The following is a 25,217-nucleotide window of genomic DNA, read 5'->3' on the forward strand; positions in this document are numbered from 1 at the left end:
GACCACCGTGAGTCTCTCGTCCGGGTACCACCCACAGACGAACGGACAGGCAGAACGGGCCAACCAAGAGTTGGAACAGACCCTCCGCTGTGTGACATCCGCGCACCCGACGGCCTGGAGTAACCATCTGGCCTGGATCGAGTATGCACATAACAGCCAGGTGTCTTCTGCCACCGGCCTCTCCCCGTTTGAGGTGTGTTTGCGGTACCAGCCCCCATTGTTTCCCATGGTGGAGGGAGAGGTCGGTGTGCCCTCAGTCCAGGCCCACCTGCGGAGGTGCCGTCGCGTGTGGCGCACCGCCCGTTCTGCCTTGTTGAAGGCCCGGATGAGGGCTAAGGCCCATGCAGACCGCCGGCGGTCCCCGGCCCCTGCATACCAGCCCGGGCAGGAGGTGTGGTTATCAACGAAGGACATCCCCCTCCAAGTGGACTCCCCTAAGTTGAAGGACAGGTACATTGGACCATTCAAAATCCTCAAGATCCTCAGCCCTGCCGCAGTGAAGCTCCAACTCCCAGCTTCACTGCGGATCCATCCTGTTTTCCATGTGTCCAGACTGAAACCACACCACACCTCACCCCTGTGTGCTCCCGGTCCGGCGCCGCCTCCTGCCCGGATCATTGACGGGGAGCCAGCTTGGACAGTGCGCCGGCTCCTGGACGTCCGTCGAATGGGCCGGGGGTTCCAGTATTTGGTGGACTGGGAGGGGTATGGACCCGAAGAACGCTCCTGGGTGAAGAGGAGCTTCATCCTGGACCCGGCCCTCCTGGCCGATTTCTACCGCCGACACCTGGATAAACCTGGTCGGGCGCCAGGAGGCGCCTGTTGAGGGGGGGGTCCTGTTGTGTGGGCCGCCAGAAGAGGAGGTACTGCTGGCCCACCACCAGAGGGTGCCCTGCCTGAAGTGTGGGCTTCAGGCACGAGAAGTCGCTGCCGCCACGGACACAGCCGGGGGTGACAGCTGTCACTCATTATCTCATGACAGCTGTCACCCATCTTCACTTCATCATACTACTTCATAAAACCTGGACGTCATCTCCACCTCGTTGCCGAGATATCATCGACCTGTTCAGGTAAAACTCTCAGCCGTTATTGTGCCGAACGCACGTAATCTGTTCTTGAGACTTTTGCAGACTTACCTGGTGATTACTCGCAGCTGGAGCTGGGGTTTGCGGATTGTGGAGGAGTTGACGCTCTTCACTCCTCACATGAAACTCGATAAGTAGTCATTCAGGCGCTGTACGTTACTGTGTTACTGTGTTTGAGGTGGAGGTGGAATCTCCACCATTGTTGTTACTGGGTGTACACACACCCACATCTTATTGTTTCTGCTCCTCGCCAGCAGTACCAGATCCGACACTCGGAGACGGTGGCCACCTGGGGACTCGGGACTTGGCGGCTCCAGTATTCTCCAGGTTCGGTGGCGGAGGAAATCGTGTGGTTCCGGTTCTTCTCAGGACAGACGTCTTCTATCCTCAAGCCTGCCCACACGTCACCTTTGTGGATTGACTGTTTGCAAAATTCTGTAGTCCTCTGTATTGTGGTTGTGCTCATTCACAACAGTAAAGTGTTCATATTCGACTCTTTCATTGTCCGTTCATTTACGCCCCCTGTTGTGGGTCCGTGTCACTACACTTTCCCAACAACACCTCCCCCAGTTCCTGTAAGGGAAAGACCCCAAGGCGTTAAAAATATCATATTATATATTATTTTTCTGTTTTCCTCTCCCTTCCCTGTTGTCACTGACCAGTTGGTCAGTATCTTTGGGCATCTCCCTGACTTGTGCTACTAGGACATAGTGTGGCTGCATTGTTTTTGTTTCAATTTATGTTCATTAGTTTGTGTTTTTGTCATCATTCCCTTGACCACGTCTCCTTATCTCCTTTTGGAGAAATTTATCTGTTCATATTGTTAAAATATAAAATGAAAAAGCTTTTTTAAAAATAATAAAATAGTTGCTGTTGAAAGAGCCTTTTATTTAGAAGCAGATGATGTTATGCTGGATTCTCTGGACCAGATGAAGGTCTCTTCTGCAGCTTTGAACTCTGGTGGTGTTGCTGAAAAGCAGAGATGTTTTCTTTCGACTGGACTTCGTGGTGTTCAGCTCATCAATGGAAGTTTGGTTGTCTGCACAGCAAATGTTCCTGATTAGGACAAATAAAAATATTTCTTTAAGTATAAAGAAACACTAAATAGTTTATATATAAAAAAAAGGGGGAAAAAAACGGGGAAAAACGATGGGAAAAAAACCACCCAAAAAAATAAGTTATTTAAAGTTGAGCTTTTGTGGTGTCTGAAAAAATCTGTAGCTTTATTTGGTAAAAATAAAAAAGACTGAACCATTTACAAATTAAAGCGTTCACTCAGATCAACTGTGCTAAAAGGCTAAGCTAACGTTAGCCGATCATTAAACCTTCACAGCAGTTCAGTAAATGTCACGTTTTATTGTTACATTATTCTCACCTCGATAGAGCTGCAGAACTAAACTCTGTTGGGCAAACTAGGACTTCGCATATATCCAAAAAGTGGGAGATTTTGGACTGAGTGGGTTTGCTCCATCACCCCGGCTCCCTGCCTCGCTCTGCCCAGCAATGATGCCTGAAGGCCGGCTTCTCCATGTGGATTGGCTCGCTTTCGTGGTTCGATCGATATCCCACCAAGTCGTCAGTCCTCCCTCGGTCGGCGTCACTCTGAAAAGTAGCTGAAAAAAGCTTCTTCCAGCAGGGTGATGGGAGAATCGCTCTACTGCTGTTTATTAAAGCTTTTTTGTGATTCAGGTGACGCAAATTCAAGAAGGCGATCGCTGAACTTTTTTCAGGTTGTGGAAACAGCCAGAGTGTGATGTAGCAATCCCGCCCCCTTGCCGCTTCCGAAGCAAGCCGTCTGACGTCATGCGTCTTGGGACACGTTGACAGATTGGCCTGATGAAAGGCCCTTAAATCGTTTCACTCGATTATACGAGTTTGGAGATCATTTGATACAAATATCGATATCGCGATAAAAATTCAGTTAATTGCACAGCCCCAGTGTGACTGTCTGAGAAATTGCGGAAGAGGTGGACTTCGGCATGAAGCTGATGGTGCAGCAAAAGCGCCTTTGTGTTGAAGCCTCACAGGACATGCTGGGACATGCCCACCTCTTCCACCATTCGGAAGATTCAGATGGCTTTCGGTGGCTTTTCAGTCGTGTGACTATCCCAGTAATTGTGGACGAGGTGAGCATGTCACAACATGTCCTGTGAGACTTCAACACGGAGGCACTTTTGTTCCGCCATCAGCTTCGTGCCGATGAATTTCGCCGCCACTCTTTTCATGGCAAAATCTTCTGTCGCAGTGGAATGTGCCGAAAAAGTGCTGATGTCCACCTCTTCCACAATTTTCGGATAGTCACACGACGGTCCCACATCACCACAGCGTTCACTTTGGAAATGATCCAGTCATTTCAGCATGTTGATGGGCGCCCGGAGCGCGGCTCACTCTCCACCGTTGTGCGGCCGTCTTTAAACTGGTTGTACCGCTCCTTAATCTGTGTGATGCCCAGAGGATCATCACCGAAAGTCGTCTGAATAATCCGAATAGTTTCCACCTGGCTGTCGCCCAGTTTCTGGCAAAATTTGATGCAGTCGCGCTGCTCCAGTCATTCCACTATTTCCTTGCAAAGAAAATCCGATGAGAGACTCCACCCATCCTCACACAAAGACTGCTTACAAGCAAATGACGCAAATGACAGGCGTGAAAAAATTCACGCATGCGCACGAAGGTTCAAGGTTGGCTCATGCAAGCACACGTGATTCAAATCCATCAGGTTTTTGAAAAAAATAAAAAGGTCGGATACTTTTCTAACAGACTTTGTATGACTGCACAATGTAAGTGTAAAAGGTCTCATCTGTGTTGCTCTGCAGCATGTAAGTGCAATTCAAGTGATGCAGAATGTAGCAATTACTGAACTGAATAAGAGAATTTTCCAGGGCATGATATAACATTCTGTTTAGTGTTGTGAATTTTTATTTGGTGATGAGATCATATTTGAGAATCTCGCTCACCATTGTTTACAGTTTTATGTTAATATGTTCAACTATTATCCTAGTTAAATTACATTATTTACATGTCCATGTGGGTATACAACTAGTTTAAAGATTGTAATTTCATCTAACTAAATGTTTCTTTTAGTTTATTTATGCAAAATATTTTCTAAGAAAGATTGGTTGCATATATGGTATATTGCTGCCTCCAGCATGATGTTAATGTTCTTTTGCGTATGTACAAAATAAAAGGTCAGTGTTCACCAGGAATGTTGTAGGATACTGTATGTCTGATGTGTTTTAATTATTATGTTTGTTTCCTGTACCCAATAAATCTTATATCACAATATAAACAGTTTTTTTTAACCAGAACTGAGATATCTGCTGTATAAATACAGTATTAGCCTATTAGGTGGCCGTTCCGTTGAGATACACATAAGAGTTACAGCTTGGCAAACTGCAAAAATTGATTCAGCAGAAAAAAATACACTTAGAAAAGTCCACTTGCTAACTTTTGCCGAAAGTCTATTTGCTCACTCAGAAATGCCTGAAGCCCCTCATGCCTCCTGTACACATTTTGGTGATTCTGACCTGGGCTATACAGTCTAGTGACTTGTTTATTCCAGATGACAGTGTGGGATATATTCTGACAAGTAGACATTAAGGGGTGGCCAGTAAAGTCACCAAGACCATTAATTTTGGCTACAATCTTTATTTTATCATGGAAATTTGTAATTTGTACATTACCTCAAGGCCTGTTTTTGAGAGTTCCTTTCATCCAATTAAAGCCAAATTTGGTACTAATCTAGTTAAGGGATATATGCAACTTTCTACAATTTCAGGTTTTGAATATGTACAGGTTTTATACTCAAAATAATGGAAAAATGTCAATTTTACAAAAAGCGCCCACTACTTGGTTCCACGGGGGAGGTACAGCTTGGCAAACAGCAAAAATGGATTCAGCACAAAAAATACATTTAGAAAAAGTTGTTTGCCAACTTTTACTCAAAAATGCCTGGGGGTGTCACTTTATCTGAAAATCAACCTATATACTACTATAGAAAGATCAGATAGTCATGCCAAATGCAAGGACATTTTGGATGTGCGTCGGCCATTTTGTATTATGCATCATGGAACACTGACAGAAACTAGCCGTAAAGATAAAATGGTTTAAACATTTTTTGTTAATTTGGAGATTTAAACATGAATTGCTTGATGCTGTGACTCTACTGACAAGCAAGAAGGGAAGATGGAAAAACTTACGATTTAATAGCTGCAGCTATAAGCTACAAGTGATGTGTTTATTTTTGTACAAACTATTCTGTAAATCCACTGTATTGTGTACATAGTTGTAAAACAACACTGGGAATTACATGTTCTAATTTCACATGGTTGTTAGTTTATTAGGATCGTGGTTAAGCTAGCTAGCTCAAATATTAGCTTGTTTAATGAGAGGTTTTTATTTCAACGCAGGTAGCACGCATGTCCCTCCACCTCCTCAGTGCTCCAGTTCAAAGTTCGCACTGCTGGAGACGGTAGAGACCCAAAAATGTCAGTTGGGAACTTGTCTGCAGTTGGAAAACAAACCCAGATTACTAGTGTCATAGTCCAACATGCAAACAATGTATTCAACCAGTATTCGTTTCATAGGTAAGATCAGGTTGCTACCCAGTTTGTGACAGTTATAATTAAAATAATAATTATAATTACTATTATCAAGCTTGCAGTTCACAGGTTAAAGGCTTGTGTGTACTTGTTTGTGCACTGCCAACACAAAAGCTGCCAGTCAGACCAGTTTCAGTCAGATGCATTGCATTCTGAACGTCTGTTTCTTGGATTGCTTAAAAAATAGTACTAAAAATCTGTCTACGTACAAATGTGAAACTAGAAGAGCCCTGAGACAAGTGCATATTTATACCATGGTGCAACACTTTCCATTCATTGGAACTGGTAAGTGTGTCCAAACCTTTGACTGAAGGTGTAACTCCAACCCATATACTCAATTTTAGAATTTATGCGTTATTTCTTAACAAACTGTTGAAAATGCTCATTGATGGAAATGAAAACATTTTCTGCCTTTAGTTGAGGAGCTGCACGAAAACATAATCTTCTTAGTCTCCTGATAATAATGGCCCATTTTTAAGGTTCCTCTTCGAGTTCACTTGTTGTCTCTTCTAGGGATAGACCAATTATCGGCTATGCCGATTATTGGCTAAACCGATTATAATAATAATAAATGTTATTTATAAAGTGCTTTCAATCAAATGCTGCACAGGCAGTAAAAACAAAACACAAACAGTAATATACAAACCAAAAATTACTTAAAATGAATCAAAATAACTCAAGAATCATAACAAAGAGTAAATAAGTGGGTCTTTATCTTTGCTTTAAAAACATCCACAGAACCTGCCAGTTGAATGTCCATAGGAAGATCGTTCCACAGCTTTAGTGCCCGAAAAGAAAAAGCTCGCTCACCAATAGCTTTTTTCTTGACCTGTGGAACAACAAAAAGGCCAGTTCCCTGAGAACGGAGGTTGCGGGAATTGGCTGATTATCGGCTAGACCGATTATTGGCTAAAGCGATTATTGACCGATTATCATCTAAATCAGTTATTGACTGATTATCGGCTAGACTGATTATGGACCGATTATTGGCCAGCCGATAATCAGTCGATTAACTGACCGATCGGCCCTGCTGATGGGATAGACCAATTATCGGCCGATGCTGATCAGCCCAGCCGATTATCGGTCTGTCCCTAGTCTCTTCCATATGTGTACTATTCATGTGCACGTTGCACAGCTTAATCATTGTTGGATCAGATTGCTGCAGTTCCAGTGGGGTTCTAGTCTGGTGGTTCTCTTAATGCCTGCTAAGATCTGACCTTCTGTTGAAGCCTTGGAAACAATGTGCTGAATTACACTCAACAAAAATATAAACGCAACACTTTTGGTTTTGCTCCCATTTGTATGAGATGAACTCAAAAATCTAAAACTTTTTCCACATACACAATATCACCATTTCCCTCAAATATTGTTCACAAACCAGTCTAAATCTGTGATAGTGAGCACTTCTCCTTTGCTGAGATAATCCATCCCACCTCACAGGTGTGCCATATCAAGATGCTGATTAGACACCATGATTAGTGCACAGGTGTGCCAAAACCAAAAGTGTTGCGTTTATATTTTTGTTGAGTATATGTGTTGTACTCTACAATCAGAGAATTTTGTTGACTCGAATCTGAAATGACTGACAGCTGGATCACCTCTGCGTCTTCCGCCCCTCTCCCAGGCAGCAGCTGATTATGTGAAGGCCCACCTGCCAGACACCCTGAAGTACCAGCTGCAGGCATTTGAGAGGGAGAAACGAGAAAGCGCACTCTCTTATGCCAACATCCTTGAGCAGCGGATTTTGGCCGTGGATCGTGAGATGCTGGACAAACTGTCAGCCAACCATGATGAAGCAGGTCAGCAGGGACTGGAGGAGGAGTGATAGCATAACCCGTTATCCCACAGACAGGATGGAATTGTCTTTTATGAGAGAAAGTTTAAGCTATTCAGTTATATTTGGAATAGATTTTAACATACACAAAATGGATAATTTGTGTATATTGGGTTAATTGCAAAATAGCTCCAAAGCTGATCACATTTATGAAACATTTGAGAAACGTACTGTTGTTTTGTATTGTAGGTATTGTTGAGTTGAGGGTTAATGTTTGTCCAAATAGATATGCCATGAACAACGGCTCTGTAATCACATTTTTTTCCCTTAAATTCACTTTTGGTTAGGAACAAAATAAATTCACGATGAATTATCCTGCAATTAAAAAGTTTTTTTTTTTATTTTAAACATGCACTTGGTTTCAGTGCAGAAGGTTCCCGGTTCAAACCTCACCCCTGCTGGTTTCTCCATGTAATGTAGAGTTGTGTCAGGAAGGGTGTAAAACTTCTGCAGATCCAACATGCAGATCCACCTTAGATTTGCTGTGGCGACCCCGAGTGCAAACAAGGGAGCAGCCAAAGAGACTTACTTTAAACATACAAAAACGACTTTGAAAGTCACATTGCTTTAATAAGTACATTGGGCCTGATTTACTACGATCCCATATACAGTGGCTTGCAAAAGTATTGGGCCCCTTGGTATTTCACACATTTCAATTTGCTTATGCCATTTCAAATACAAAAGTAAATCAGGCTTCTCAGTATAAAAATTTCTAAATAATTTTTCTTAAACTCAGTCTCAAAGCAAATCTCTACAATTTGATATAAATTAATTAAAAATATAAAAGCCAAGATGATGGGTTGCGGGCAGCACGGTGGATTAGTGGCTAGCACTGTTGCCTCACAGCGAGAAGGTCGTGGGTTCAATTCCCGTGGTCTTTCTGTGTGGAGTTTGCATGTTCTCCCCGTGTTTGCATGGGTTTCCTCTGGGTGCTCCGGTTTCCTCCCACTTCCAAAGACATGCGGGTTAGGTGGATTGGAATCTTTAAAATTTCCCGTAGGTGTGTGTGTAAGTAAGTAAGTAAGCTTTATTTATAAAGCACTTTTCACAGACCAAGGTCACAAAGTGCTTCACACGATATAAATAGACAATAAAAACAACACATACAAATATAGAACAATAAAATAAATTGACACTAAAATGCCAGTTTAAAAAAATGTGTCTTTAGTTGCTGTCTAAAAACATCCACAGAATCCAGTGAGCGAAGAGAACAGAGAAGCTCATTCCAGAGGCGAGGTGCCACAGCTTTAAAAGATCTGTCCCCTCGAGTTTTAAAACAAGTTCGGGGATTGTGTGGGTGTGTCTGTGTTTGTTTGTCTTTTTGTGGACCTGCGACAGACTGGCATCCTGTCCTGGGTGTACCCCGCCTCATGCTCTATGGCTGCTGGGATAGGCCTAAGCGGTAGAAGATGAATGAATGAATGACTGATGGGTTGCATAAGTAATGGGCCCCTTTGGTATAATACCTGTAAATAATCAGTTTAATTGCCAGCATTCGTCAGAAAAGTCAGGAGATGGATACATAAACATGAATATGTCTTGGAATTTATTTACATAAATTATTAAGAAATACAAACAGTATGGTACTCTGTGGTAAATCTGTATGGAGTAGACAGTTCTCAAAAATTGAGTGACTGTGCAAGAAGGGGAAGCGTAGGGAAAGCCACCAAGACACCCAGACAACCCATCCAAAGTTATAGGCTTTTGTAGCTGTGATTGGAGAAATTGTGCATAGAGCATGTTTTGCATTTCTTTTTATCACCAGTTGTACAGCTTCATGATAAAGTGGTATAGAGGAGGATTTACTTTCAAGAAAACATCAAATCTAGGCTTACATCTCAGATGTACCTTCTCGCAAATTGTAGCTGAACTTTCATGTCTTTTTAAGAAAATTATATATATACACACACACACACATCGGGACAAATACAAAATGTGAAATAAAACACCAACACAAATTGTAGCCACAAAACTGTATCTGATTAAAATTAGATCTCAAGCTAATCTTCTTAAAAAATGTAACAAAAATTAAATTTAACCCATATTTTAATAGTTGTAAACTACTCCAGGGTGTGGGGACAGTTAATAATAAACTGATGGTCACATATGTGCTTTAATGGGAATCTCACAACGACAGACCAAACTATCATCCTCTTCACCTGTTTTCTCGTTTTTGTCTCTATTGTCCCCTGTTACAGGTACTACGTGTCTGGTAGCGCTACTGTCTGACAGAGAGCTTACTGTTGCCAACGTTGGGGACTCGCGTGGCGTATTGTGTGACAAAGACGGGAACGCTGTTGCTCTGTCACATGACCATAAGCCGTACCAGCTGAAAGAACGCAAAAGGATCAAGAGGGCAGGTAGGTAACCAGAGCAGGGACACTGTTTCAACGCAGCGCTGTCAACCTGATTGACCGTCTCATGGTTGCAGTGGGTCAGTGAACTTACCTGCTGATGTGGTTGGTAGAAATGAAAACCTGCGCTCTTTTGATCTATTCTGGAACCAGTTTGAAATTTCTGGTCTAAAGAATGCGGGGTAAATTGTGGGGGGTTTTGCCGCCATCTTCTGGTGTGTTCTGGAATAGCATTGTGTCCTGCATAGTGGCTGTACACTCATACATATGCAATGCATACGACCCGATACATGTAAAATACAAATTACAAGAGGAATGTCATACGGTACATATAAATATATATATATATATATATATATATATATATATATATATATATATATATATATATATATATATATATATATATATATATATATAACTGAATCCATATATATTACTGAATCCATCCATGTTTGCAGTGCATCTCCACATCTCACGATATCTTTGATGGCATCTTTGTATCTAAGAAAACGGTGACTTATCTTTCTTGAACCTTCTGCAAGCTCACAAAAGAGTAGTGCAGGAGTGCCCAACCTTTTCTGAAATGAGATCTACTTTTAAAGTTGACAGTATATCGAGATGTACCAAGACATAGTGTAGCCACAATTTATTGGTGCACCAATATAATAACGCAATTTCTGGTAAAAAGATAAAGTTTTAACAATAATAATGCATTATTGAAGTAAGTGTGCATGGTGAAAAGAATAAGCACAAGTAGGCCTAGGACTGGCCTCAAGTTGGAAAAGTTGTTCCCCTCCCTTAGTGGGACTTCTGGCACTGAGAGGAGCAAGATAGTTCAGACAGTAGGAGCTGCAGGCACTCTCTTTCTGCATTAGCTTCCAGAATTGCACAACGATCATCATAATGTGCACTCTCAAGCTCCACAGTCTTTGTCCTGGTGCTTAGGTTCTGTGTCCATGTGTGGAAAGCTTTGCAGCTCACACTGTTCCAACCTGCTTGATAGCACGTCACTTGCTATTAAACTTGCTTTCAAATTCAAAAGCTGTGCATATTCAGCATGGTTTGAACGTTTCTGAAATTCTTTAATTTCGGGCAACGATTCCGAAAACCATTCCATGAATTGACCTCTCCTGTGCAGCAGATGTGTGTTCTGCACGTTTCTTCCAGCTGCGCACAGAATAAATGCATCATCAGACTTCTGGCCCGAACAGAACATGCACTCTTATTCGTCACACTCATCACTCTTCCATATTTATGGACCGTCGTGCTGCTATCCAACTTTTCAATTCCTGGAATTTTCGAGCGAGCAGAGGGGATTTAGCCGGGTTAGTAGTTAGCATTACAAGTTAGCATCCTATTTCTTGTGAGTTGTCTTGAAATGCTGCTCCAAATTCCCTTTTCAGTAAAGCCACATTTACATAAGACAGATGGATTTGCCATTGGAATAAATGAAAAATGAATCCAAGATTAAAATAATCATTTTTTTGGTTTTGCTTCCTCCACCATAGAAGAAGAGCTTTACTTCTTCTCTGGTGTTTAACAGCAGCCAGCATCCTTATTGGTCCATTGCTGCCACCTGCTGCATCAGTCTGTTCTAGCAGCACTAAATCCTCTTGAATCCAGTGACAGATTTTTTTTTTTTTTCCCACACGATCTGCTGGAACTCGGCCCATGATCGATTGGTTGGGCACGCCAGGCCAGGAGTAGTGTTTTGACTGACCAATCATCTGATAAGTGTGCAATGTGTCCCACCCAACACAGTTTGTTCCTGATTACTGTGTTTTAAGTATCTTCAGTCTTAGCACACTCTAGATCTTAAATCTCAATAGACCATCAGTTTGAAACAATCTGTCTAGCCCAACGAGTACCAACGACCACACCACATTTAAAGTCACTTAATTCACTTTTTGTCTCTATCCATTCTGGTGCTTGGTTTGAACCTCAGCAGATCCTTTTCACCGTGCCTACATGCCTATATATATATATATATATATATATATATATATATACATATATATATATATATATATACACACACGCACACACACGTTAATGAGCAACTGACCAGTTTCACAATATGATGCACCACCATAATTTCCTTTTTTGTGTGTTTTATTTCCAGGAGGCTTCATCAGCTTCAATGGTTCCTGGAGAGTCCAGGGAATACTGGCTATGTCCCGCTCACTGGGTGACTACCCACTGAAGAACCTCAATGTAGTCATTCCCGACCCAGACATCATGACCTTTGACCTGGACAAACTACAGCCAGAGTTCATGATCCTGGCATCTGACGGTTTGTGGGACGCCTTCAGCAACGAGGAGGCTGTCCGGTTTGTCCGTGAACGTCTGGACGAACCCCACTTTGGTGCCAAAAGCATTGTCTTGCAGTCGTTTTATCGGGGTTGCCCTGACAACATCACTGTCATGGTGGTGAAGTTCAAGAGTGGGGCCGGGGGAAGCAACAAGGCAGAGGAGTAAGTCTGGGTGAAGACCAGATGTCATACTCAAATCATGAATTTGTTTTCAACACTGCTCAGTGTCGCCACCTTCTGGATGGAGCTCCACAAAGAACAGACTCTTAATACACACAATTAAAAAACTAAATTACATTAATGGATCTGTATTAGGGGTATGTGCATCTAAACAGAATTCAGATCACATTTCCATCAGTAGAGACTCATGTAAACAGGCTAATCTAGCTAAACTGGATGTCTAGCTAATCCAAATAGTTGATTTCTCTTAAAGGAGAACTCTGGGATTGTTCAACCTTGGCTCTATTCCTATATGTTTTGGCAGTTAGGTTTTGTTTTATTGACCAAAGCATTTTTATTGGTGCATTACTGATTTTGAACGCAAACACCGTCGCAGGCTAATTGGCTGTATAATGCTATTGGGCGGGGCAAGCTACAAATGTTCTCAGCAAACCACTACTTGTTGCCACTGAACAGGACAAAATGTCATTAGAAGTGCCCGATATGACGAAGAGGATCCCTGTGAAGGTAAACATGCATGTGTTTACTTCAATAAATGTAAATAAACTTTTTAAAATATCCAATTATGGTGTTACTCGACTGTCAAGGAGGGGCTCATTCTGCAAAACACAATCCTCATCCACAGTCAACATTCAGTGGGCAGCAGTGCCCACTGGGTGGCTTGGAGGCTAAGGTAAGCGGCTAACTTTACAATCAGTCATTTTAAAACGTTTACTGACATTTAGTAAAATGAACACAGACAGTGCTACTGTTCAGGGGCAACAAGAAGCGGATTACCGTGAGTGTATCTGATTACCCTGTGCCATTACATTAATTAGCTGGTTTATGTCCTAAATTAATAGTTCACCAAAAATTCATTTTGGTCCCGAGTGAAAAGATGACACTTTTACTGTAAATGCACACGAGTGGTACTGCTCCACTGGAGGCTTCAGTTAGTACCTACTCAAGAACTACTGTGAGACAACATGAAAGTTTAAAACAAAAACCCTTGCTCACTACATTTTTTGATTCTCTCACACGTGTCTGATCCATTATTAACCAATGAATATTACCCAAATGTTAGAAAACCTTCAGTGGATCTAAACCCTTTGTACAAGGTATTTCCACTGCAGCCAGAATATGTCAAAGTCTCAGCTTTACCTTGACTAGGTTACCATGGATCACTACAGTGACTATTTTTCACAAAGCATCAAATTGTGCCGCATAATCTGCTTCTCGGTCATCAGTGATATATATATAATATACACATTTATTTTCAGTGTTCCAAACACATTTATGACAAAATGTGACTAAAGGCACAACTTCAAGGTAAGAGATTTCTCCACATGAAGTAAACTTCCATGAGCTACACAGAACTGTCTTCGATCTTGTGTTTGTTTGCCTTGAATAAGATTTTATTTTCATATTCAAGGTTTTAGTAGTAATATGCATATGTCACTGACACGAAGAAGTGAAGCTCCTCACCATTTCATTATGTCATTTAGGTCCTTCACACTTTTTTCAGTAAATGGTTCTGGGGAGCATTAGCATGGCTAAAAACCTTCAGCTTCTGGAGGGTTTGACACCCCCCCACTACAGCCCTGTTAACCCACCACCATTCTGAGCATTTTACTTTATTTTCCTCTAACATGCCTGGAAGCTCCTCAAAATCTAATCATGTCATTTAAGTCCTTCACACTTTTTTCAGTAAATGGTTCTGGGGAGCATTAGCATGGCTAAAACCCTTCAGCTTGTGGGGACCTTTGACCCTCAGAGGAAGAACTCAACATTTGACATTTCCGGTTTCAGTGTCGACTTTCCACTGAATTCCCACGAGATCTCTCTTTGTGCAAGATCTCCTTTTTTAATCTCCTTTTAATTGAGACAAACAAAAAGTTACACAATAACCTTACAGAGATTAGGATTACTCAATAACTAATTGACTTATTTTTTATCAGTTTCACTTAAAAAGTTGGGCCTGGCCTGGAATGCACACAGTTACAGGTTATTTATTTAAAAACTTTCTTAAAAGGTAACTTTATATTTTCCACTTAGAGTCATGTTAAAAAGGAACTATGGGATTGCCCAACTTAGACTCTACTTTTAGATGTTTTGGAGGTTATCTTTTCAAGCGGGGCAAAAATAAAGTCAGTCTTCACATTATTCATTTAGAATGCAAACAGTGTCATAGGCTATCTGGGTAATTATTGGTAATGGACAAAGCAATCTAAAAACACTCATTTAACTGCTTATTGTCACCTCTGAACAGGCAAAATGTCATTAAAAGTGTCCAGTTGCACAGAGAAGGTCTCTGTGGAGGTAAACGTGTGCATGCATACCTCACTAAATTCAAAGAAACTTTTTAAGAGAACTAATTGTACAGTTACTCCCTTACCTTAGCCTAGCTGTCCTCCTCCAGAGCTGCTATCCACTGAGGCATTACACATGCCCTAAGTTGGGCATGCACTCCGAGAGTTTAGTCATGTTTCTGTTAAATTTCTACTCTAAATATAAAAGTTAATTGCATGGAATGTAAAGCCAAAGCTCATGTTTCATGTGTTCACTCTGCCCCACGGCTCTGGCGTATGTGGCCATGCTAACTTACAAGCTAACGCAACTTTAACTTCATCTGCTTCATGCTGCAGAATGTGGGGGATAAGCACGACTGGGCGTCAGGGCCTATATAAATGTTTCTTTTTCTTCTTATCCATCATGGATACCAGTTGATCCTGCTCTTTATTAGCTTACATTCCTCCGTATGAAAATTGTTCAACAATACAATCTTTTGTAAATCGCAAAATCAGAAAAAGACCAGACTGCAGCTACGCACTCTGTAAAGTGCACACAAGCTTTAAAACCTCCTAGAGAGTGAAACTCAAATGATGTTTTGTCGATGCTCAGCAAACAAACACCACTCTGAAAAATGCACTTTTCACATGTTTATTTTTCAGATCAGCAAATTCTTATATATCATGCAAATATAAACACTGTTGTCACGTGCATGGAACTCGACCGCACGGTCTTGACATCCATCTCTGTGCGCTGCAGTTTGAAGGAGCAACTGTTCCATTGAAGTGGTTTTACCGTATAAGGGGGCGTGTGCTTTGGCTGATCCACGCTCACGGACAAAGTACATACCTCCAAGGATATGAATGCCTCCCTTTGATGGGAAGGCCATAAACACAGGGCGCAACAGACTTGTGACACCAACCCCTCTGCTATGAGAAAGTGACTAAAAGATGACGCATCTTGTACTGTACAGCCACGGCTGGAACGCTAGTAGCTCGTAATATGATTTGCTTCTGAAGCAATACAATATGAAGTCATGAAACACGTCACAGTATTGATTTACTACTGTTATCATTTTTTACCACTGTTTAAAAAAATTTTTTTTGAACACCTAAGAGAAACACAGATCCTTTTATTTTAATTTTGAGTTTACTGTACCTAATGCCTTATTTATTGTTGAGTTTTTTATGTGTGAACAAAAGTATTTTTTTTATTTTGTTTTATTATTTTTTTTTTTTTTTTGCCTTCTGTACATGAGCAAAAATTGTCATTAAAGTATATGCTGTGACTTTAATTTGAAGAATAGTCCTCGCTCCTTTTTTAAAATTTCTGCTTAATATATATAAAAAAAAAAACATGTCATGCATCTTTGTCCATTGTTGTAGACATTTAAGGTGTTCCATTTTGCACCACAGTAAATGTACAACACAATCACTACATCATCTTACATTTGGTGCACAGTGGACCCAATTTCAAGTGTATCATCTGTACTTAATTTGAAGACATTTTAATTGATTTTATTTTGCATTCTCGAAAACCAAACAAAACTAATGCTGTTGTAAAAGTGGCACATTTCCCTTCCATGTTTCACCAGTTTCTACAAAAACTCTGTGACCCTTAGATAAAATGAATAAAATCATTTGAACAAACACCTGTCAGTCAGTCAAAGCAGGACTGACTGACAGGTGTTTCAACAATGCAGCGGTGTTTAAAACTGTTCTTATGCATTTTGACATCACACCATTGCAGAAATTTTCCTGTGCATTGTTTCAGACAGACAACAGCAAAATAAATGGCTTTTCTTTTCAAACACATCATCCTATATGAGGAAGTGGGTTGACTAATTTAGTATTTGTCCTCATCATTGTGATCCATTTATCATTTTTAGCTGATGTCTTATCTCCCTCCTATCTGCGGAGGAAATTGGGAAAAACTCAATATGAGCATGTAAGCAAAAATGCAGCAACCTGCCACCAGCACACAGCTCGAGACTGCATGGCGAAAGTGTCCGTATCAGTTATTACATCCGCCATTGTCATTATGGGGTGTTGTGAGTTGAATTTTGAAGAAAAATTAATTTCATCTATTTTGGAATAAAGCTGTAACATAAAATGTGAAAAAAGTTATGAATACTTTGCGAATGCACTTTATGGCAACCCCAACATGGGGCCTGCACAATTTACAATCAAATACAGAAGTTTCGCACCAATCTAGATGTCATATCACATTGCACATCTGGCCAATTAACACAAGAATGGTGCAGCTGCTGAAGTATGATGTAGAAAGGAATAAATGTTGTTGAACACGTGCCCATGGTGGAATCTGAGACTCGGTTGTCCAAACATAAAGGCTGGTTGATGAAGTGTGCATCCTTTACACAGGCTCTAAAGCAGTGTGTGTTACAGTTGTCCCGGACTCCCCTACTGTTTGTTGCCTGCGCTGGAGTCCAATCCTTCGTCCTGCAGCCTCAGTGTCACCAACTTCAGTGACGGTCTGTACCAGGTGGAGGACTCAGAATAACTCTGAGTCTGACGTGGACTGGAACACATGCAGAGGAGCCTGTCGCAGCACTCGGGTTTCCAAAAGCTGCATAATCACGTGCGTCATTGTGCAGCTTTACGAGAAGTCCACTCGCTGGATTTGGCACTTTATAAGTGAGATCAGTGCGTGTTGGCACGAGTGTCAGAAACCTGTTCAGCACAGGACGAACAATAAACAGAACAACAAAAAGCGCTGTGCTCTATCAACGCCTTTGGAAGAATGGGTCACCAAGGCTCCAAATCCTCCGTGGAGGCGCGTGTGATTTTCCAGCGTGTCGGTTCATTTGACAGCTGTCAAAAAAGTGCAGCCTCGTTTGTCCGCATTCAAAAGAAAGTGATCGGTAATCCGACCTTTATACGCGCAGCCGGACGCACGCAGGAGAAATCAGCGGCGCGTTCGTGGCCCCAAAGCCGCCGTCAGGCGGGGGGGCTGGTGTACGTGACGGACAATCCGACCGGCGGCGTCTGGGTGAAGCCGAGAGAGAAATGGACCTGATCCTGATACGAGAACCTATTTTTTTGCAATTCTGGAAGAGGCGCGGCAGGATCCCGCTGATTTGGGCCTCTGGTGCGCTGATGGCGCGCCTCCCGTGGCGCGACAGCGCGTGGAATCAAATGGATTGAACTGGTGTGGACGATAAGTAGGGTGAACGTGAGTTTTTGATTTAGTCCGTTTTGGACACATGATCACCGTCAGCACGTGGGACAGAAGCCAAACGTGAGGAGGAACGAGTGCCGCGTCTGCGCTCCTCTGAAACTGGATCGTCTCTGGATTGTTTATGAAAATATTATTTTGGATTTTGTGGAAGTAAATGAAAAAAAATAGGCCTATCAACGGCGCAATTTAGAACTAGAAATTGGGGGTAGGGGAGTGGGAAGCAGAGTGCGAAGCCCGCAGGGCCGAAGCCCATAGGCCGAGCGTCTGGGGCTGCTTTAGGCCCCCAGAAGCCAACGGTTTCTAGATAAGCTCAGATGCATTCTGAGCATCCAGAACAGTAATTTTAATGTTTTGAGAAGACCATAAAGTGGACACCATTTGACTTATGCAATTTGAAACTGTGGATATAAGTACTTTATTCTGAGAATAGCCAACATTGATTTTATTAACATCCTGGTGTAAATAAGGTATCATCACATGTGCAGAACTCAAAAAGAATGACAGGTTGAGTTTTCATTAAAAAACAACTGCAATGTGGTAAAATGTATTCATAAATATGAAAGAACAGGCTCTTAATAATTATTAACTATCGCATACTGTATTTTTTTTCCTCAAGATTTGTTTTTGCATAAGTTTGAAAAAACAACAGATCATAACTTTAGGATAAATTACTTATCATGAATTTAATTTTCAAAGTGGCACTAATAACAACACTCATACTGAACATAATTTCGCTTGCATAGACTGATTTTGGAGATCAAGCAATAATTGCAGATGGGCTTTCTGAGGTCCCAGATAGCTTTTCTGATTTCCTTTTCTAACTTTCAGAATTTAGTAAATTAGCATATGGTCCATTGATACTTATGTGTAGACACTAGTCCCTAGAGGCAACTATTTTTGGTTTCAAATCTGGGCAAATGCAGTCCCAGAAAATTCCGAATGTGACAAACAAGAAACAGGTGTTGTAAACAAGTCAACGCTGCTAAAAATACAAACTTGCAGAAACAAAGATACTATTCTGACATGGTTTGCACATAAGACTGACATAGCATGTTTCAAGTACACACATATATGTCAGAAGGTGGGGGGACATACCATATTCTGTCCCCCCTGGTTGAAAAGGTGGGGGGGGCATGTCCCCCCATCCCCCACCAAATTGCACCCATGAGGCCTATCGGTTACTTGACATGATGTCAACATGTCTTAATTCACTTGAATAATTGTGTGCCTTAATGATTTTTTTTTAAATGTATGATATTTGTGGCTCACCTTTTACTTTGCCCCTTTACACTTGGTCTTCTCCTGTTGTAATTTTTGATAAAATTTGACTCAGAAGATTGTTGGAGGTCGATTTTGGAAGCCTGATGGAAGGTTTTTTTTTTTTGAACACATGTTCGCAGGACATTTCATATTTCTTTCTTTTTACGCGTACGCTCTTTCCTTTGTTTAAATCAAACTTTGAAACACTTAATTTATCCAGCAGTAAACAGACGCTGCTTCACTGAAACGGCATTACATTGTTTGTTAAAGTTCATTAGTATTGTGTGATCAAATAATGACATAACATTTAAAAAGTATGAGGAGTTAAATGTGAAGTATCACTAAAGTACTGTTGAATGGCGCTTTATTGTGCCTTTTGATTTTTGTTTTATTTTTGGTTTTGTTAATTTTGCTCCATAATTTTGTATTGAACTCAATAAAATATTTTTTATATAATCTGTTCAAAGTGTTTTTACTGCCACATATTCCACCCACTGGCCAAACATCATAAACTCTGTGATTCATTTAATTAATTCATGAAAGAATTTCCCAGTGAACATAATTTTGAATGCATTTTATTTTGTCTGTGAAACAAAATGTATTATTTGATTATATTTATTTATTTTAATAACAAATGTTACATACATTTGGAAAGTATTCACAGCAATTCACTTTTTCCACATTTTGTTACAACCTTATTCCAAAATGGAGTAAATTCATTTTCCCCTCAAAATTCTACTCACAACACCCCATAATGTCAACATGATTTTTAAAAATGATTTTTGCAAACTGATTAAAAATAAGAAACCAAGAAATCACATGTACATAAGTATTTACATAATTTGCTCAATACTTTGTTGATGCATGTTTGGTAGCAATTACAGCCTCAAGTCTTCTTGAATATCAATCAATCAATCAATTTTTTTTTTATATAGCGCCAAATCACAACAAACAGTTGCCCCAAGGCGCTTTATATTGTAAGGCAAGGCCATACAATAATGATGTAAAACCCCAACGGTCAAAACGACCCCCTGTGAGCAAGCACTTGGCTACAGTGGGAAGGAAAAACTCCCTTTTAACAGGAAGAAACCTCCAGCAGAACCAGGCTCAGGGAGGGGCAGTCTTCTGCTGGGACTGGTTGGGGCTGAGGGAGAGAACCAGGAAAAAGACATGCTGTGGAGGGGAGCAGAGATCGATCACTAATGATTAAATGCAGAGTGGTGCATACAGAGCAAAAAGAGAAAGAAACAGTGCATCATGGGCATCATGAATATGATGCCACAAGCTTGGTGCACCTATCTTTGGACTGTTTTGCAAATTCCCCTTTGCAGCACCGCTTAAGCTCTATCAGGTTGGATGGGGAGTGTCAGTGCACAGTCATTTTCAGATCTTTCCAGAGATGTTCAGTCAAATTCAGGTCTGGGCTCTGGCTGGCACTCAAGGACAATCACAGAGTTGTCCTGAAGCCATTCCTTTTATATCATGGTTGAGTGCTTAGAGTCATCGTCCTGCTGAAAGATGAACCATTGCCCCAGTCTGAGGTCTGGAGCAGGTTTTCATCCAGCACATCCCCACAGCATGATGCTGCCACCACCATGCTTCAAAGTAGGGATGGTTGCTGGTTTCCTCCAAACATAACCCCTGGCATTCATGCCATAGAGTTCTATCTTTGTCTCATCAGACCAGAGAATTTTGTTTCTCATGATTTGAGAGTCCTTCAGGTGCCTTTTGGCAAACTCCAGGTGTGCTGCCATGGGAGTGGCTCCCGTCTGGCCACTCTAGCATACAGGTCTGATTGGTGGATTGCTGCAGAGATGGTTGTCCTTCTGGAAGGTTCTCCTCTCTCCACAGAGGAATGCTGGAGCAGAAATGTTTCTGTACCCTTCCCCAAATTTGTGCCTCAAGACAGTCCTATCTGAGAGGTCTACAGACAATTCCTTTGACTTCATGACATGCACTGTCAACTGTGGGACCACATATGTAGACAGGTGTGTGTCTTTCCAATTCATGTCCAATCAACTGAATTTACCTCAGGTGGACTCCAGTTAAGCTGTAGAAACATCTCAAGGATGATCAGTGAAAACAGGATGCATCACAGCTAAATTTTGAGCTTCATGGCAAAGGCTGTGAATAGTTACAGTGAGGAAAATAAGTATTTGAACACCCTGCGGTTTTGCAAGTTCTCCCACTTAGAAATCATGGAGGGGTCTGAAATTTTCATCTTATGCTGTCATGTTTAAAATCCCGCAGGGCAGCAAGATCCCCCTGCTCAAGCCAGCACACGTCCAGGTCCGTTTGAAGCAGGGTCGGACTGGGAACAAATTTCGGCCCTGGCATTTTTCCTCTGGACCAGCCCACTATTGGCCTGACGAATCCACCCCCAAACACGCACACCCACCCATCCATACCGAACCCCCAATGAACAAATACTATACACCTAAACACCATGAACACACACCTAAACACACACTTTCATTGTTATTTCACCTTGATCATAGTACAAAACGCGGACCCGGCACCACAAGGGGGTGTCCTGATAACATTAAAGACAATTACATATTTTGACAAAATTACAAGTTTAAATGACATATATATATAAAAAACATCATGAGGTTTATGTCACAGAAATCCTACTTTACAATCACACTGCAGTCATTGTTAAATTATTTCCTTTTGCATTTCTAATAAACATTTGTATTTATTTAGTGTTTGTTTTTCTGGTTGAAATAAGATATAAATAATCTACCAGACTTCAAAAAATATACAAGTTTCCATGTTATTTTATTTGTCTAAAAATAAATGTCTGAGGTTCCTTATATTAAAAAAGAATTTGTCTAATCTGAAATAACAGGTGGTTTTAATTTACAGATGAAAGGTTTCTAAAGAACCATTTATTGATTTATTTACCTGTTTTAATTACAAGTGTTCTAAACTTTTTTTTAACAGTAATCAGAAATTTTGAGGTAACAATAACAAAAAACATTTCCAATGATTTTTCTTCAGAAAACTGCTCTCTAAATGAGCAGTCGTGTCACACGTTAATGTTTTGTACAGATCAGTGGTTTCTGCACCAATCGGATTGGTCCAATCCATTTTGTAGAGATCAGTGGTTTCTGCACCAATCGGATTGGTCCAATCCATTTTGTACAGATCAGTGGTTTCTGCACCAATCGGATTGGTCCAATCCATTTTGTAGAGGTCAGTGGTTTCTGCCATGAGTCTTCCGTGTTTTGGCCCGACGCGTCGTTCCTATTGGACAATGCAAAGGTACGTCACAGTTCAGAGTGTTGAAAGTTGGCGCATCTCATCTCGACAGAACACCGGCTCTGTGGTATGCAGGAGATCACTTGACCGAGGGTCTATACGTTCAAATAATAATTTAAAAAAAATACTGTCATCACTCTTCACTCCGGTGCTATTGCCCAACAGGGTGCCGGTGGAAATTGGGCAACTACTGGGCGAAGACGACGAAGAAGAGGAGGAAAACGTTGCCACGAACAACGGGAGAAGAAGAAAACTAGAAGGGTGGAAATGAGAGTGGGGACTTTGAATGTTGGTAGTATGACTGGTAAAGGGAGAGAGCTGGCTGATATGATGGAGAGGAGAAAGGTAGACATATTGTGTGTGCAAGAGACCAAGTGGAAGGGAAGTAAGAGCAGGAGCATCGGCAGTGGGTACAAGTTGTTGTACCATGGTGAGGACAGGAAGAGAAATGGTGTTGGGGTCATTTTAAAGGAAGAGTATGTTAAAAGTGTGTTGGAGGTTAAGCGAGTGTCTGACGGGGTGATGAGTGTGAAGTTGGAAATTGAAGGGGTGATGATGAATATCATCAGTGCATATGCCCCACAGGTAGGTTGTGAGATGAAGGAGAAAGAAGATTTCTGGAGTGTATTAGATGAGGTGGTGGAGAGTGTGCCCAAGCATGAAAGAGTGGTGATAGGAGCAGACTTCAATGGGCATGTTGGTGGTGGAAGCTGAAGGAGGAAGACTGTTGTGTGAAATTTAGCGAGCAGGTGAGAGAAGCACTAGTTGGAGGGGAAGCAATTTTGGACAACTGGAAAAGTACTGCAGATGTGGTGAGGGAGACAGCTAGGGCAGTACTGGGTGTGACATCTGGACAGTGGAAGGAAGACAAGGAGACTTGGTGGTGGAATGAAGAGGTCCAGGAAAGCATAAAGAGAAAGAGGTTGGCGAAAAAGTTTTGGGATAGTCAGAGAGATGAAGAAAGTAGACAGGAGTACAAGGAGATGCGGCGTAAGGCGAGAAGAGAAGTGGCAAAAGCAAAGGAAAAGGCATATTGCGAGCTGTACAAGAAGTTGAATAGTAAGGAAGGAGAAAAGGACTTGTACCGATTGGCCAGACAAAGGGACAGAGCTGGAAAGGATGTGCAGCAGGTTAGGGTGGTAAAAGATGCACATGGTAATGTGCTGACAAGTGAGGAGTGTGTGCTGAGAAGGTGGAGGGAATATTTTGAAGAGTTGATGAATAAAGAAAATGAGCGAGAGAAAAGGCTGGATGATGTGGCGAGAGTAAATCAGGAAGTAAAAGAGATTAGCAAGGAAGAACTGAGGGCTGCTATGAAGAGGATGAAGAGTGGAAAGGCAGTTGGTCCAGATGACATTCCAATGGAGGGATGGAAATGTCTAGGAGAGATGACAGTACAGTTTCTAACCAGAGTGTTTAATAAAATCTTGGAAAGTGAGAGGATGCCTGAGGAGTGGAGACGAAGTGTGCTGGTTCCTATTTTCAAGAACAAGGGTGATGTGCAGAGCTGCAGTAACTACAGAGGCATAAAGCTGATCAGCCACAGCATGAAGTTATGGGAAAGAGTAGTAGAAACTAGGCTTAGAAAACAGTTGAAGATCTGTGAGCAGCAATATGGTTTCATGCCGAGAAAGAGCACTACAGATGCAATGTTTGCTCTGAGAATACTGTTGGAAAAGTACAGAGAAGGACAGAAAGAGTTACATTGTGTGTTTGTGGACTTAGAAAAAGCTTATGGTAGGGTGCCAAGAGAAGAGTTGTGGCATTGTATGAGGAAGTCTGGAGTGGCAGTATGTTAGGGTAGTGCAGGACATGTACAAGAATAGTGTGACAGCGGTGAGATGCGTAGTCGGAATGACAGACTCATTCAAGGTGGAGGTGGGATTACACCAAGGATCAGCTCTGAGTCCTTTCTTGTTTGCAGTGGTGATGGACAGGTTGGCAGATGAGATCAGACAGGAGTCCCCATGGACTATGATGTTTGCAGATGACATTGTGATCTGTAGTGAGAGTAGAGAGCAAGTTGAGTCTAGTCTGTATTCTGTTGTGCACAATTCGCAACATTAAATTGTTATATTTTGGCTTATCCATTGTCCGTTCATTTACGCCCCCTGTTGTGGGTCAGTGTCACTACACTTTCCCAACAGGATATCTCGGCCAACATCATGGATCCCGAGGGGCGTCAACCATCAGATGAACCACCAATGGAAATGCTAGGTGCACAGGCGCCAGCAGGAGGCGTGTTAGGTAAGCTGCAGCAAATCTTAACCGCCTTCACTGCTCGGTTGGACTTGATAACAGAGCAGAACGTCGTACTCAGATAGAGGCTCTCACCGCTCGGGTGGAAGTGCACGCACAGGGTGCTGCTGCAGCGCCTCCTCCTGCTGACTGAGTGCCAAATACAGACAGACATTCCAGTGGTCGTTCAACGAACCCTCCCCCCCCCCCCCCCGTCCCCTGAAGCATACATAAGCCCTCCGGAGCCGTACGGAGGTTGTGTCGAGACGTGCGCAGACTTCTTAATGCAGTGTTCGCTCGTCTTTTCACAGCGTCCCGTCATGTACGCATCAGATGCAAGCCGGGTGGCTTATGTAATAAATCTGCTTCGAGGAGAGGCACGCGCCTGGGCTATGGCGCTCTGGGAGCAGAATTCACGGCTCCTAACAACATATGCTGGGTTTGTGCGGGAGTTCAAGCAAGTGTTTGATCACCCCAATAGAGGCGAGACTGCTTCGAACGTGCTGCTGTCAATGAGACAGGGGCGTCGGAGTGCAGCTGAGTATGCAGTCGACTTCTGCATCGTGGCAGCGAGGTCCGGCTGGAATACTGTTGTACTCCGCGCCGCCTTTGTAAACGGACTG

General features: G+C 41.9%; 1 protein-coding gene and 1 long non-coding RNA gene across 2 annotated transcripts in view; one reads left to right on the forward strand and one right to left on the reverse strand.

The window, feature by feature from the left end:
* Positions 1–12,467, forward strand: part of ppm1la (protein phosphatase, Mg2+/Mn2+ dependent, 1La) — a 34,031-nt gene extending 21,564 nt beyond the window's left edge. Inside the window, exons 2-4 of the mRNA XM_034183023.1 lie at positions 7,308–7,482; positions 9,716–9,877; positions 11,997–12,467. Coding sequence (XP_034038914.1) covers positions 7,308–7,482; positions 9,716–9,877; positions 11,997–12,352 — 693 coding nt within the window. The 3' untranslated portion in view covers positions 12,353–12,467. The remainder of the gene's footprint in view (positions 1–7,307; positions 7,483–9,715; positions 9,878–11,996) is intronic.
* Positions 12,468–13,373: 906 nt separating this feature from the next.
* LOC117521691 lies at positions 13,374–13,769 on the reverse strand. Its single transcript, XR_004564022.1, has 2 exons — positions 13,513–13,769; positions 13,374–13,452 (listed from the first exon to the last, which is right to left on the reverse strand). It is a non-coding gene; the product is annotated as an uncharacterized LOC117521691 (long non-coding RNA).
* Positions 13,770–25,217: the final 11,448 nt, after the last annotated feature.

Source organism: Thalassophryne amazonica, chromosome 12, assembly GCF_902500255.1.
Source record: "Thalassophryne amazonica chromosome 12, fThaAma1.1, whole genome shotgun sequence".
In the NCBI taxonomy this organism is placed as follows: Eukaryota; Metazoa; Chordata; class Actinopteri; order Batrachoidiformes; family Batrachoididae; genus Thalassophryne; species Thalassophryne amazonica.